This window comes from Zea mays, chromosome 2 (genome assembly GCF_902167145.1).
Source record: "Zea mays cultivar B73 chromosome 2, Zm-B73-REFERENCE-NAM-5.0, whole genome shotgun sequence".
NCBI lineage: Eukaryota > Viridiplantae > Streptophyta > Magnoliopsida > Poales > Poaceae > Zea > Zea mays.
Window position 1 is genome coordinate 183,365,148 of NC_050097.1, and position 14,258 is coordinate 183,379,405.

General features: G+C 59.9%; 1 protein-coding gene across 1 annotated transcript; it reads right to left on the reverse strand.

Moving 5' to 3' along the window:
- Positions 1-11,589: 11,589 nt before the first annotated feature.
- Positions 11,590-13,459, reverse strand: LOC100281122 (uncharacterized). The gene has a single exon (NM_001154041.2). The coding sequence runs from the start codon at positions 13,324-13,326 to the stop codon at positions 11,725-11,727; it is 1,602 nt and encodes a 533-aa protein (NP_001147513.2). The 5' UTR covers positions 13,327-13,459; the 3' UTR covers positions 11,590-11,724.
- Positions 13,460-14,258: the final 799 nt, after the last annotated feature.

A 14,258-nucleotide genomic window follows, 5' to 3' on the forward strand; every position in this document is an offset into this window, starting at 1 on the left:
ATGTCGCCGAGCACTCGCTGGATATCCGAGCTGGAGCCCGACCCGTGAAGCAGCCTCTGCGCCGATTCGACGAGGAAAAGCGCAGAGCCATAGGCGAGGAGATCCACAAGCTAATGGCGGCAGGGTTCATCAAAGAGGTATTCCATCCCGAATGGCTTGCCAACCCTGTGGTTGTGAGAAAGAAAGGAGGGAAATGGCGGATGTGTGTAGACTACACTGGTCTAAACAAAGCATGTCCGAAGGTTCCCTACCCTCTGCCTCGCATCGATCAAATCGTGGATTCCACTGCTGGGTGCGAAACCCTGTCTTTCCTCGATGCCTACTCAGGGTATCACCAAATCAGGATGAAAGAGTCCGACCAGCTCGCGACTTCTTTCATCACGCCCTTCGGCATGTACTGCTACGTCACCATGCCGTTCGGCTTGAGGAATGCGGGCGCGACGTACCAGCGGTGCATGAACCATGTGTTCGGCGAACACATTGGCCGGACGGTCGTGGCCTACGTCGATGACATCGTAGTCAAGACGAGGAAATCCTACGACCTCCTTTCCGACCTTGAAGTGACATTCCGATGTCTCAAGGCGAAAGGCGTGAAGCTTAATCCCGAGAAGTGTGTCTTCGCGTACCCCGAGGCATGCTCTTGGGGTTCATCGTCTCCGAGCGAGGCATCGAAGCCAACCCAGAGAAGATCGCGGCCATCACCAGCATGGGGCCCATCAAGGACTTGAAAGGCGTACAGAGAGTCATGGGATGCCTTGCGGCTCTAAGCCGCTTCATCTCACGCCTCGGCGAAAGAGGCCTGCCTCTATACCGCCTCTTAAGGAAGGTCGAGTGCTTCACTTGGACTCCCGAGGCCGAGGAAGCCCTCGGGAACCTGAAGGCGCTCCTCACGAACGCGCCCATCTTGGTGCCCCCCGCTGCCGGAGAAGCCCTCTTGATCTACGTCGCCGCGACCACTCAGGTGGTTAGCGTCGTGATTGTGGTTGAGAGACGAGAAGAGGGGCATGCATTGCCCGTACAGAGGCCAGTCTACTTCATCAGCGAGGTACTGTCCGAGACCAAAATCCGCTACCCACAAATTCAGAAGCTGCTGTACGCGGTGATCCTGACGCGGCGGAAGTTGCGACACTACTTCGAGTCTCATCCGGTAACTGTGGTGTCATCCTTCCCCCTGGGGGAGATCATCCAGTGTCGAGAGGCCTCGGGTAGAATCGCAAAGTGGGCGGTGGAAATCATGGGCGAAGCGATCTCGTTCGCCCCTCGGAAGGCCATCAAGTCCCAGGTCTTGGCGGACTTCGTGGCTGAATGGGTCGACACCCAGCTCCCAATAGTTCCGATCCAGCCGAAACTCTAGACCATGTTCTTCGACGGGTCGCTGATGAAGACAGGGGCCGGCGCAGGCCTACTCTTCATCTCGCCCCTCGAAAAGCATCTACGCTGCGTGCTACGCCTCCACTTCCCGGCGTCCAACAATGTGGCTGAGTACGAGGCTCTAGTCAACAGGTTGCGCATCGCCATCGAGCTAGGGGTCCGACGCCTCGACGCTCGCGGTGACTCTCAGCTCGTCATCGACCAAGTCATGAAGAACTCCCACTGTCGTGACCCGAAGATGGAAGCCTACTGCGATGAGGTTCGACGCCTGGAAGACAAGTTCTACGGGCTCGAGCTCAACCACATCACCCGACGCTACAACGAGACTGCGGACGAGCTGGCTAAAATAGCCTCGGGGCGAACAACGGTTCCCCCGGACGTCTTCTCTCGAGACCTGCATCAACCCTCCGTCAAGATCGATGACACACCCGAGCCCGAGGCACCCTCGGCCCAGCCCGAGGAACCCCCGGCTCAGTCCGAGGCACCCTCGGCTCGGCCCGAGGCACCCTCGGTTCAGCCCGAGGTACCCTCGGCCCCCGAGGGTGAGGCACTGCGCGTCGAGGAGGAGCGAAGCGGGGTCACGCCTGATCGAAACTGGCAGACCCCGTACCTGCAATATCTCCACCGAGGAGAGCTACCCCTCGACCGAGGCGAAGCTCGGCGGTTGGCGCGACGCGCCAAGTCATTCGTCTTGCTGGGAGATGGGAAGGAGCTCTACCACCGTAGCCCCTCAGGCATCCTCCAGCGATGCATTTCCATTGCCGAAGGCTAGGAGCTCCTACGAGAGATACACTCGGGGGCTTGCGGCCATCACGCAGCACCTCGAGCCCTCGTCGGAAACGCCTTCCGACAAGGTTTCTACTGGCCGACGGTGGTGGCCGACGCCACTAGAATTGTCCGCACCTGCGAAGGGTGTCAGTTCTACGCGAGGCAGACCCACCTGCCCGCTCAGGCTCTACAGACGATACCCATCACCTGGCCTTTCGCTGTGTGGGGTCTGGACCTCGTCGGCCCCTTGCAGAAGGCACCCGGGGGCTACACGCACCTGTTGGTCGCCATCGACAAATTCTCCAAGTGGATCGAGGTCCGGCCCCTAAACAGCATCAGGTCCGAACAGGCGGTGGCGTTCTTCACCAACATCATCCATCGCTTTGGGGTCCCGAACTCCATCATCACCGACAACGGCACCCAGTTCACCGGTAGAAAGTTCCTAGACTTCTGCAAGGATCACCACATCCAGGTGGACTGGGCAGCCGTGGCTCACCCCATGACGAATGGGCAAGTAGAGCGTGCCAACGGCATGATTCTACAAGGGCTCAAGCCTCGGATCTACAACGACCTCAACAAGTTCGGCAAGCGATGGATGAAGGAACTCCCCTCGGTGGTCTGGAGCCTGAGGACAACGCCGAGCCGAGCCACGGGCTTCACGCCGTTCTTTCTGGTCTATGGGGCCGAGGCCATCTTGCCCACAGACTTAGAATACGGTTCCCCGAGGATGAGGGCCTATGCCGACCAAAGCAACCAAGCTAGTCGAGAAGACTCGCTGGACCAGCTGGAAGAGGCTCGGGACATGGCCTTACTACACTCGACGCGGTACCAGCAGTCCCTGCGACGCTACCACGCTCGAGGGGTCCCGAGACCTCCAGGCGGGCGACCTGGTGCTTCGGCTACGACAGGACGCCCGAGGGCGGCACAAGCTCACGCCTCCCTGGGAAGGGTCGTTCGTCATCACAAAAGTTTTGAAGCCCGGAACGTACAAGCTGGCCAACAGTCAAGGCGAGGTCTACAGCAACGCCTGGAACATCCAACAGCTACGTCGCTTCTACCCTTAAGATGTTTTCAAGTTGTTCATATACCTCGCTCCCACGCAAAGTTTAGTCATCAAGGAAGGGTCAGCCTTGCCTCGGCAAAGCCCGACCCTCCCTCGGGGGCTAAAAGGGGGGAACCCCCTCTACGTCGAATTTTTTCCTCGAAAAAAGATCCTTTCTGCCAGAATGTCTTTCGTGCTTTTCGACTACTTCGAAAGTGGATCCTGAAAACGACGGAGTACACGTAAGCAGCCAAGGCTGACTGAGCCGAGGGACTCCTACACCTCCGAGATACGGATACCTCACTCATCACCTTCTGCGATAAGTAACTCACGTTCGGATAAGTGATTCCGCGGACCGAACAAGTCTTCACGTTCGAAAGCTCCTCTGCCGAAGCGATTCTTCGAGCCTTCTCGACTGCGTCGGTGATAGAACCCTATGGACGGGCAAGAGTGCGCGTAAGCGGCAAGGCCGACCGAGCCGAGGGATTCCTACGCCTCCGGGATACGGATACCTCACTCATCACCTCCCGTGAAAAGCAACTCTCGCTCGCACAGACAATTCTGTTACCGACGGAAAAGTCTAGATACTCGAAACGAGAGGAAAAGAAGTGCAGCTTTACAACATGGCGAGGATGTGTTTGGGCCTCGACGGCCGTAGAAAACACACGCTACAAGATAATCCGATCCTGCAGGCTCGGATCTTGACGGTTGAAGGGAGCAGCAGCACCCTCGGCGTCAACTACACCTTCGGCGAGGTCCGGCCTAGCCTCGGACGGCGACGTGGTCCGAGGATCTCCACTCTGAAGGACGACTTCATCATCACGCCCGGGCCATCGCCGCCGAGGTCTCCTCCAAAAATCCGGCTCGAGCAGGCGGCTCGGCTGATCACCCCGAGGCCTCGGCCAGCTGTCCCCCAAAGACATCAGCCCGGCCCGAGGCCTCGGCAGATCAACTCCGGCGTCGGTCCCGCTAACGGACGACCCGGCCAGGCTCTGGCCGACCAAGTCTTCTTTTCAAGCCAACTCTGCCTCTATCCGTGCTGACACCGCTACCCCTGGCTTCGGCTCATCGAAGAGCGGCCGAGGGGTTCCTTTAACTAAGCAAGAGAAGCCTCGGACAGCAAGGCCGACCGAGCCGAGGGACTCCTACGCCTCCGGGATACGGATACCTCACTCGTCACCTTTGCACGGGGCGACTCACGCTTGGTGAAGCGGTTCAGACAACCAACAGGCAAGTCTTAGTGCTCGAAAATGAGGAAAAAACACGGCTCCATGCCAAAAATACATACATGTTCAGGCCCCGACAGCCACAATGAACAAAAACACTGGCATTCAAGGTGCCATTACAAACGGAACTCCGGTTCCACCTCCGCAGGTACGAACAACCCCACACGATTGGGGGGCCTGCGGAGCAACAGAAGACCGACGGACGGCTCACCGTCGCCCGCTCCAGCAGCAGCGACAACGACCCCCTCTACGGGTGGCCGAACTGCAGCAGCGATGGCCTCAGGGCGAACGCCGCTGCAACCCTGTCCTCGCCCACGCCGACGCTCGAGGGGCGAGGACAAGTACAAAGAGCCGGAGGCCCGAAGCGCGGATGGTGGCGGTGATCCCGTCGGCGACGGGGACTTCTCGAGCCGCCTCTGCCTCGGCACCGACGACAGGGGCCGTCAGCCCACCGGCAGATCCCCACTCGGATCCTCCCAGACGAGCGGGGCACCGACCTCCGCGCGGAGGCGCCGTACCGGTGCAAAGGCAGGGCCGCCCCAGAACACGAACGCCGCCCTGGCAGCGCGCGACGTCTTGGGCGGTCCTCCCGTGCGCGCGGCGCGATAACCGCCCTTGCGGCAGGAGGGGGCGCCGGGAGCCGAGCCGGCGAGCGCAACGCGCTGAAGCTGGCGACGCCCGCCGTCGACCAGCCCCGCGTTGTCGAAGTCCGCCCCTCTCGCAGGGTCAGTGAGCGCCCTCTCCCTCGAACGCTGAGGGAGAGGCTGACCCACGAACCCACGCGGAGGTAGAGCTCCGGCTCAGCCCGGCCTCCACCCCAGCGAGGATGATGAACATCCTTGAAGCTGAGGGTGGGACCAAGATCGCAGCCCGGCTTGCTTCTCCCCACCCAGGGGCTGGTGGTCACCGTCTTGGGTGACCATCGGCGAGGGGATGCAGCCGGGCTGACTGATGAAAATCCTTGAAGCCGAACGATGGCTGAAAGGTACCAACTCCCACGGAGTTGCGTTCCTCCAACGACCAGGCGGAAGGACTGCGGGTGTCCCCCATCCGGGGGCTCGGAAGGTGGAAAGACACGATGCATAAGGGAGCATGAAGACATGGTCGCCTTTCAAGGGGGTCACCCTCCTTTTAAAGACGACTCTCCCTACTTGCGTCCCCAGCCGTCGTGGGCTGAGTCTTCTCCAACACGCTCCAAGGTCCTCCCCCTACGGCGCGGGGGCAGGGTCCCACACATCATGCAAGCTGGCCCAGGGCAGAAGAAGCCAAACCGCCGCGCGTGGTGCATGCAACCGTCCAGCGGTTACAAGCGTCCCTCCACTTTCGCCCAGACCAGCGGGTGAAAGGGCGGGCAGCCATGCAGGCGGCATGCAACCGCGCCAAGTGGGCCACTTCTCCGACTTCCAACACGCCCACGCGTCATGCAACCGGCGCGCCGGTCGCTACGTGCAAGCAACTGCACCGCCACTCGCACCACTATCGCGCCTCCTCGACTGCGAAACTAGTACCGCGACTCGAGGCGACCCAGCGTGCGACCCAGCAGCGCCAGCCTGGCGCGACGGTCAATGCGGCCAAAAATGGGCCTACAGTAATGGCGATGGCAGGCGGGCGGGAGCAGCAGTCACGTCGTCAGCCAGGCTTACGTCCCATCCTGGGGCAGTGAGAGAACCCTCTCTCACGGCGTGAAGACGGCGCGCCCGTGTTCCGTTCCTCAAACGGCTCACGCACGCGCAACGGCTGCCCCGCGAACCACTCGCCCTGTCGCATTAACTCCGCGGCGGGACAAGCAGCGCCTCTGGCAGGGGAAGCGAGCGACGCTTCGCCTCCGCCATAATGACCACGTCAAAAAAGGTACGCCGCGTCATTCAATTTCGTATCCTTTTCCTTCTCCTGTTTCTCTCTCTTACAACAGGGACCGGGAAAGGGGGATACCCCGAAAAGGATCCTTCTCCGTGAAGGAAACAAGCTCTGAGCCTCCCTACTGATCAGAGGTTCGAAGGCTGGCCCCTCGGAGGGGTTTAACAGCCGCCTCAGAGCGCGTGGGCTCCACACCCACTACTGGTCAGAGGTTCGAAGGCCGGCCCCTCGGAAGGGTTCAACGGCCGCCTCAGGCCACTCGGGCTCTGCGCCCACTACTGATCAGGGGTTCGAAGGCTGGCCCTCGAAGGGTTCACAGCCGCCTCAGACACAGAGCGAGGGATGACCATGGGTACGTTCGATACATAACCAAGGCTCAGGCTACGCTCCCGAGGTACCCTAGGACATTTCCGAGACCAGCGGGAACGATCTTGTAACGGAATCCCATCAGAGGGAGGCATCGAGCCCTCGGACCCCGTCGACAGGGGACCGGGTCCGGCAGATCACCCGCAGGTACTTTTGGGCGCGCCTCTGGGCCTCTAGCCGACCCCTAACAAATGGGGCACGGACGTCCGCTCGGATTACCCGCCAGTAGCTCACCGGAGACACCATGTTCGGCGCCCTCCGAGGGCAACATGGTGCTTTCCCCCCCTCCTCCTTGCGGAAAGGCGACACAGGGGCGTATGTAAAAAAGTCGAGTATGTCCCAGACCGTCCTCTTGCCCTGTGTAGAGGCTCGGGGGCTGCTCTCACAAACCCGGCTCCGGCCAAACCGTTGACAGCGTCAACATACCAGCCCGAGAACTTGGGACCCGACCGTGCACCCGGGCTACGGCCAGCTCACATGAGGGAATGACCAGACCAGTCGAAGCATTGCGCGAGGCATTAAGACCTCGGAGGAGTCAAACCACTCCTCCGAGGCCTCGGGGGCTACACCCGGCGGGTGCGCTCGCGCGCACCCACCGGAACAAAACGCAACCGAGAAAGGCTGGTCCCCTTGCAAAAAAGTGCGACAAAAGCCTCCAAGCGAGTGTTAACACTCCCTTCGAGGCTCGGGGGCTACTGTCGGGGACCATAATTAGGGGTACCCTCAAGACTCCTAATTCTCAGCTGGTAACCCCCATCAGCACAAAGCTGCAAAGGCCTGATGAGTGCGATTAAGTCAGGGATCTGTCCATTCAAGGGACTCGATCACGCCTCGCTCGAGCCTAGCCTCGGGCAAGGGCAGCCGACCCCGGAGGATCTCCGTCTCGCCCGAGGCCCCCCTCCAGCGACGAACATACTTTCGGCTCGCCCGAGGCCCAGTCTTCGCCAAGAAGCAACCCTAGCCAAATCGCCACGCCAACCGACCAAATCGCAGAGGCATTTAATGCAAAGGTGGCCTGACACCTTTATCCTGACGCGCGCCCTTCAGTCGACAGAGCCGAAGTGACCGCAGTCACTTCGCCGCTCCACTGACCGGCCTGACAGAAGGACAGCGCCGCCTGCGCCGCTCCGACTGCTGTGCCACTTGACAGAGTGAGGCTGACAGGCAGTCAGGCCCGGCCTCAGGCACCATAGGAAGCTCCGCTCCGCCCGACCCAGGGCTCGAACTCAGGCTCAGCCCCGGAAGATGGCGAACTCCGCTCCGCCCGACCCAGGGCTCGGACTCGGGCTCAGCCCCGGAAGACGACGAACTCCGCTCCGCCCGACCCAGGGCTCGGACTCAGCCCTGGCCTCCGCCGACGGTCTCCGCCTCGCCCGACCCAGGGGATCGGACTCGACCTCGTCCTCGGAAGACAGACTCGACCTCGACTTCGAAGGAGCCTCCACATCGCCCAACCTAGGGCGCGGACCGGCCACGTCAACAGGAGGCGCCATCATTACCCTACCTACCCCAAGCCGACTCAGGCTACGGGAAACAAGACCGGCGTCCCATCTGGCTCGCTCCGCCAGACAAGCAATGATGGCGCCCCGCACGCTCTATGACGACGGCGACTCTCAGCCCCCTTACGGAAGCAAGAGGACATCAGCAAGGACTCAACAGCTCCGACAGTTGTCCTTCCGTCAGGCTTCAGCGCTCCTCCGACGGCCACGACACCACACGAACCGGGTGCCAAAACCTCTCCGGCTGCCACGATGGCATGTACTTAGGGCGCTAGCTCTCCTCCGCTAGACACGTTAGCACTCTGCTACACCCCCATTGTACACCTGGATCCTCTCCTTACGCCTATAAAAGGAAGGACCAGGGCCCTCTTACAGAGGGTTGGCCCGCGCGGGGAAGAGGATGGGACTGGCGCTCGCGTGAGGCCGCTCGCTCCATCCCGCGTGGAACGCTTGTAACCCCCTACTGCAAGCGCACCCGACCTGGACGCGGGACGAACACGAAGGCCGCGAGATTTCCACCTCTCTCACGCCTTCTTCCCCCCTTCGCGCTCGGCCTCGCGTCGACCCATCTGGACTGGGGCACGCGGTGACATTCTCACTCGTCGGCCCAGGGACCCCCCGGTCTCGAAACGCCGACATTATTAGCTAGACTGTTTGAATAACTTTGACTAATTTTAGCAGGTACTTTTTTTGTTCAATAAGAGCATCTCCAAGAGACTCTTTATTTTTGATTCTCTATTTGACTTTTTATTTGTCGCTCCATAAATATTAAACTCTATATATAGCATCTCATTTCAACAGACTCTCTAACATGTAAGTTAGCTTCATAGCTTGGCTAGCGAGAGTTGCTAGCCAAATTTAGCTAGTGAGAGAGTTAATCTAGAGAGCCAGATATCTTAGCAAGTTAAATAACTAGTCTGTTGGAGAGCTATTATGCTATTAAATACGGAGTAGCTAAAATTTAGCTTGACAAACTATTTAGCTAGTCTCTTGGAGATGCTCTAAGGTGCCGTTTGGTTCACATATTTGTAACGCAATCGATAACTGATAACGTTAAATCATGTTTATTTTAGTCTAACCGTAATCAGATACCATACTAAAATTTGATACCAGCTTATTCAAATTTGTTACCGCCAGTAATCGAGCGTAAACCATTACCATTACCATTTGCGTTACATTTCTTGAACCAAACAACACCTAAGTGTAGAGACAAAGTTTGGAGTGTTAACAAGCGTGCGCCTCGGCGTCTGCCTGTCTGTCGCTGGGAATCTCTTCCGGTGGTGCCGAGGCCGACGGATCGATCACCAGACACAACTAACTCCTCACATTACTAGCCGCGGCAGCATGACCCGCATGCGCCATGATTATGGACAGTTTCAGGGCAAATGACAGGCGACGACCGGATTGGAGGAACAGAACAGCGCGCTTGCGGCTTGGTGCCAATTCCCGTTGTCTTCCCCGCGTAGTGCAAGATCTATGTCGCCGACCCCTTGAGACTTGCCATATCGGCTACCACGTAGGAAAAGTTGGTGTCAATTATATCGGTGCTACTATGGGTTACCTCGGCACCATGATGACGACGCCGAGGTTAGAATGTATTTTTTGAAATAAAACTACAAAAGATATAATTGTTGAAAAAAAACTCAAAAGGGCTAAAATGCAAAAAAGTTGGTCGATCACGAAGCACCTGCCATGCCATGCGAGAGGCAAAACGCATTCACGCCGATGGACGACGGACGAGCTACCCAACTTTAGCATGCTGAGAAAGTTGCAGAGTGACCGAAACTTAGCATAGGTCAGCTCTACTACTATTACTACTGTTGATACAGTGACGCACAGGCTTATTGGTCCCACGTCCCACCCCACTCTGTTTGTTTAGACCTTTTTTGTTTGAGTTTTTTCGACAGGCACGCCTCCAAGCGCCCCCCCCCCCCCCCCCCCCCCCCCCCTCTGCTCACATGGCAGCCCCACCCAGCGGGGTTGACATTGCATACGTTTGCATGACTGGTCCAGAAGAGTCATTGTATCGCTTTTCAGATTCCTCTCTGCAACAAAGAGTTTTCTGTTCGTTGCTGAATACGACGGTCTCGGACCGGCGGTGAACAGTTGAAGCAACCGGAAGAACGAGCGAAAGGTTGGACGAGCTGGAAGAAGCAAGCCTCTCCATCCAATGGTTTATTATCTGTCCGAAATGCTGCGTGGTAGGACAGAGAAGCAGGAGCGGCACAGGTTGGATTAGAGATGTCAATGGGGAATTCCCCACCGGGTTATAGCATCCCATACCCATCTCCATCATGTTTGATCCATCCCCATACCCATCCCCATACCCATCATGGGTACAAAACTCATCCCATACCCATCCCCATTCAGGTTTCGGGTCCCCAATGGGTCCCCATCCCCAATTAAGGGATAACTAGGTACTAACATGTAGCACAAACAATCTAGATTTCAGACATCACTACATCGGCAAGCACTCATCCATGAACCATGATCCATTCATCCATCCATCAGAAAAAATAAGTACTTCAGGACCGATAGAAGAAATGGAGAAATGGAGTTTGCTCACCTTCATTGGTCACCATCTGAGTTCGTTGGCGCCTGAGAATCCATGGTCGTCACCGTCGTCTGGGCAGGGCATAGCATATGGCTGGTTATTTTAGGGTTTTGTTTTTTGCTAGTCTGCTAGTTGCCTTGTCGTGTTGCCTTGTTGGGCTAGGACCTGGGGCCTGGTGCGCTGCCGTGCTGGGCTTGGTGGCCGGCTCGACCTTAACTCATTCATACAAACACGACAGGTGTATACGTATGAAATACCCATGGGTAATCGGGTTCGGATTATTGCTTCCCAAACCCATACCCGTTTACCCAATGAGTGGAGATTTTGTCCCATATCCATACCCATGGGGACAATTTTTGTCCCATACCCGTACCCTAATAGGGGAATTCCCCACGGGTTGGCGGGTATCGGGTCCCCATTGACATCTCTAGGTTGGATGAAGAAGTCAGTCACGGATGTGACTTGCTATGATCCGCACGAAGAGAGCATGATGTGCCTCTCCTCTCGTCTAAGCAACATTAGTGATTGGAGATGAGTGATTGACAGTGTAGGGCCAGTAGGCGCCAAAAGATTAGAGCGAGTAGTAGATCAGAGCACAAAGATGGTTTCCTTTTCTCCTGACGGAGGCACATGCGTGCGTCTCTGTCGCGGTGTGGCCCGTCGTCAAGGACACGAGCTGCCAGATCAGGGTGCGCGAGCCGGCGAGGGAGTACGGATACAAGAACAAAGTCATGCTCTGACTTGCAAGCAACACCCAACTCCGCCCGCCGCCTTGTCCGGCCGCCACACGACCCGGACGCTTTTTCACCCATCCCGTTCCGCGGTCCAACACACAGCACGGAGCTCCACTGACAGTCACACACACAGGTGAGATGAGACACGAGGGTGCATCTGCCACCGTTCCTTCCAAAAACCATGGACGTTTTTTTCATCAGCTCCTCACACACGGACACGGCACAAATGTCTAACACCTAAACCAAGCAATTTACATAGTACAAAACATTCATCACAATGGACGTGGATCGGTCGCCGGAGAAGGGCTCAGAACTCGGCGGTGTTGCCGAGCTCGCGCTGCCGGCGCCTGAACGACATGAGCCCGTCCGACACGATGCTCCCGCCGCAGTCCTCGCACTCGGCGCTGCTGCCGGTCAGGTCGTTGTTATACTCGGTGCCGCCGTCGTCGTTGTCGAGGTCGCCCCGCATGGCGCGGAGGGTCTTCCGAGCCATCTCGCGCCGGACGCCGCCGCCCTCGTCGGCCACCACGCGCCGGAGCGCCCGGTCCGCGCCGGCCGCGCGCGCCAGGCCGCGGAACCGGAGGCTGCCACGGCTCATCGCGTACATCGCCGACACGCACCACTCCTCCAGGCCCGCCGCCGCCGCCGCTGCGCCGCCGTCGGAGAGGAGGATGGCGGAGACGGACGCCACGGCTCCCGCGTCCATGAGCGCGTTGCGGCCCTCGGCGCAGGCTGCCACGTTGCAGGCCACCATGAGCGCAAGCCTCCGGACGGGGCCCGGGTCGGCGGCGCCCGAGGCCACGGCGAGCAGCGCCTTGGGCGCGCCGGGGAAGCGCGCGACCTTGGACTGGTTGACGGCGGCGAGGGTGAGGTGGTAGAGCGCCATCCCGGCGTCGCGGCGCGCGCGGGGCGGGTGGGCGCGGGACGCCAGCAGGTCCAGGAGCGGCGGCACCGCGCCCAGCACGCCAATGGCGGCGCGGTTGTCCTCGTGGATGGCAAGCCCGAAGAGCGCCCCCGCCGCGTGCTCCCGCGCCTCGGGCGCCGACGCGGCCGACCGCAGCACCTCGACGAGCGCCGGCACCGCCCCCGCGCGCACGATGCGCACCTTGTTGCCGGGCTCCAGGGACAGGTTGACCAGGGCGGCCGCCGCGTCCACCCGGGCGGCGGCGTGGCGCGGGAGCAGCAGCACGCGGCGCAGCGCGCCGAGGAGGCGCGGCGTGCACAGCGCCAGCCGCCGCTCCGCGCCCTCCCGCGTCGCCTCACGGAGCGCGCCCATCGCCGCGGCCACCACGCCGCCGCTGCCGTCGTCCGCGCGCATCACCTTGCCCACCACGTCGTCCTCCAGCGGGTCAGCCGGCGCCTCCGCCTCCGCCTCGTCCTCCGCCGCGGTGATCTCCGAGGCCGACCCGTACGACGACGTGGACGAGTTGGATGTGCTCGCGGCCATCACCGCCGCCACGCGCCTGGCAGTGGTCCTGGCGGCCGCCGGAGGCATAGCGCGCAGCACGGCCTGCCTCGCCGCCTCGGCAGAGAGCGGCGGCGGCGGCGGCCCCGCCCGTCCAGAGCGCGCGCACCAGGTGCCGATGGCCGCCTTGAGCGCGGCGTTAGGGATGACGGTGCGGAGGCCCCCGGCCTCGGCGCCCGGAGGCAGGAACGCGAGCTCAGCGCAGGCCTGGAGGCAGGCCCGCTCGTAGGTGTTCCCCGACGGCAGTATGACGGGGTCGGCCATGAGCGCGCCGGAGATCGGGCACAGGAACGCCTCGGGCACCGGCTGGGCCACCCAAGCCTCGGAGCGCGCGGGCGAGGCGGGGCCCGGTGGCGGCGCCGACGACCTGGACGAGGGCGAGCACGGCGCGCTGGTGGTGCGGTGGAACGGGAGCTTCCAGCGCCGCGGACGCGCCGCACCCATGGAGCGGCGAACTGCCGCGAGGGGGGGGTGGGGGGTATACGCTGGTAGTCTCTGGTAGATTAGCTAGCTTGGGGAAGGCGGTGGAGGGACGATGTGTGCTTTTGCTACAGCCTCGGGCATGTTTTTCTGGTTGTGTGTCCGCTGCTTTTGGGGCTTGGGGGTGCTACTTCGTTCCGTTCTGTAGCTTGGGACTGGAGAGAGAAGGCGACGGAGGAGGGAAAGGGGAAACCTTAGCCTGGAAGGGACCGGTCGGTCGCTCTCCCTCGGGCTCCGGAAGTATGTGGGCTGCTGGAGCGCCCGTTTGGGCTCGTTTCGCTGGGGTTTCTCTCTCTGTTTTTTTTTTTTTGGCTCGGTCTCGCGTCGCCTGTGGTGGAGCAACAGCAAACAGCACTGTTCGTTTCACTCGGCAACCAACCACCATCGTCGTCTCGTAATAAATAAATAAATGAGCGCTTTTTAGCCGGCCGGAAATGCGGAAGAAAACACCGCTCCCTCCGGGCGGCCAGCAAACAGGTGCTGCAGACCAAAAGATCCAGACCAGGGGCGGTGGTGGCCTCCCTGTCATCCGAAGATTTTTTTTGTTTTGTTTTCGCCAGCTTGCTCTGCAAGTCTGGACCTGGACCTGGACTCGCCGTCAACAAAAACAACCCCGATAATTCGCAGGGCGGACGACGCGTGCGGATAACTGAGAGCCAAGACCAAAGTCAAGTGCAAACTAGCTGCAGCAACAAGCTGATGGATCATGGCATGCTGACGGGTGAACTGCATTGCACGCGCTTGTACTGTACGCCGTTCATGAGCCGCTTGCTGCCCACCAAAGCTCGCTTTCGCGGAGAGACAGAGAGGGGAAAAAAGGCAGCGGATTTGCTCATTGGCGTTGCAACAACAACAACCGGTGTTTTTTTTCCTCGGGACCCAACCGTTCTCTTCCT

Excerpts from the sequence above, each read along its gene's own strand:
- LOC100281122 (NM_001154041.2), bottom strand. The coding sequence starts at position 13,326 with ATGGGTGCGGCGCGTCCGCGGCGCTGGAAGCTCCCGTTCCACCGCACC.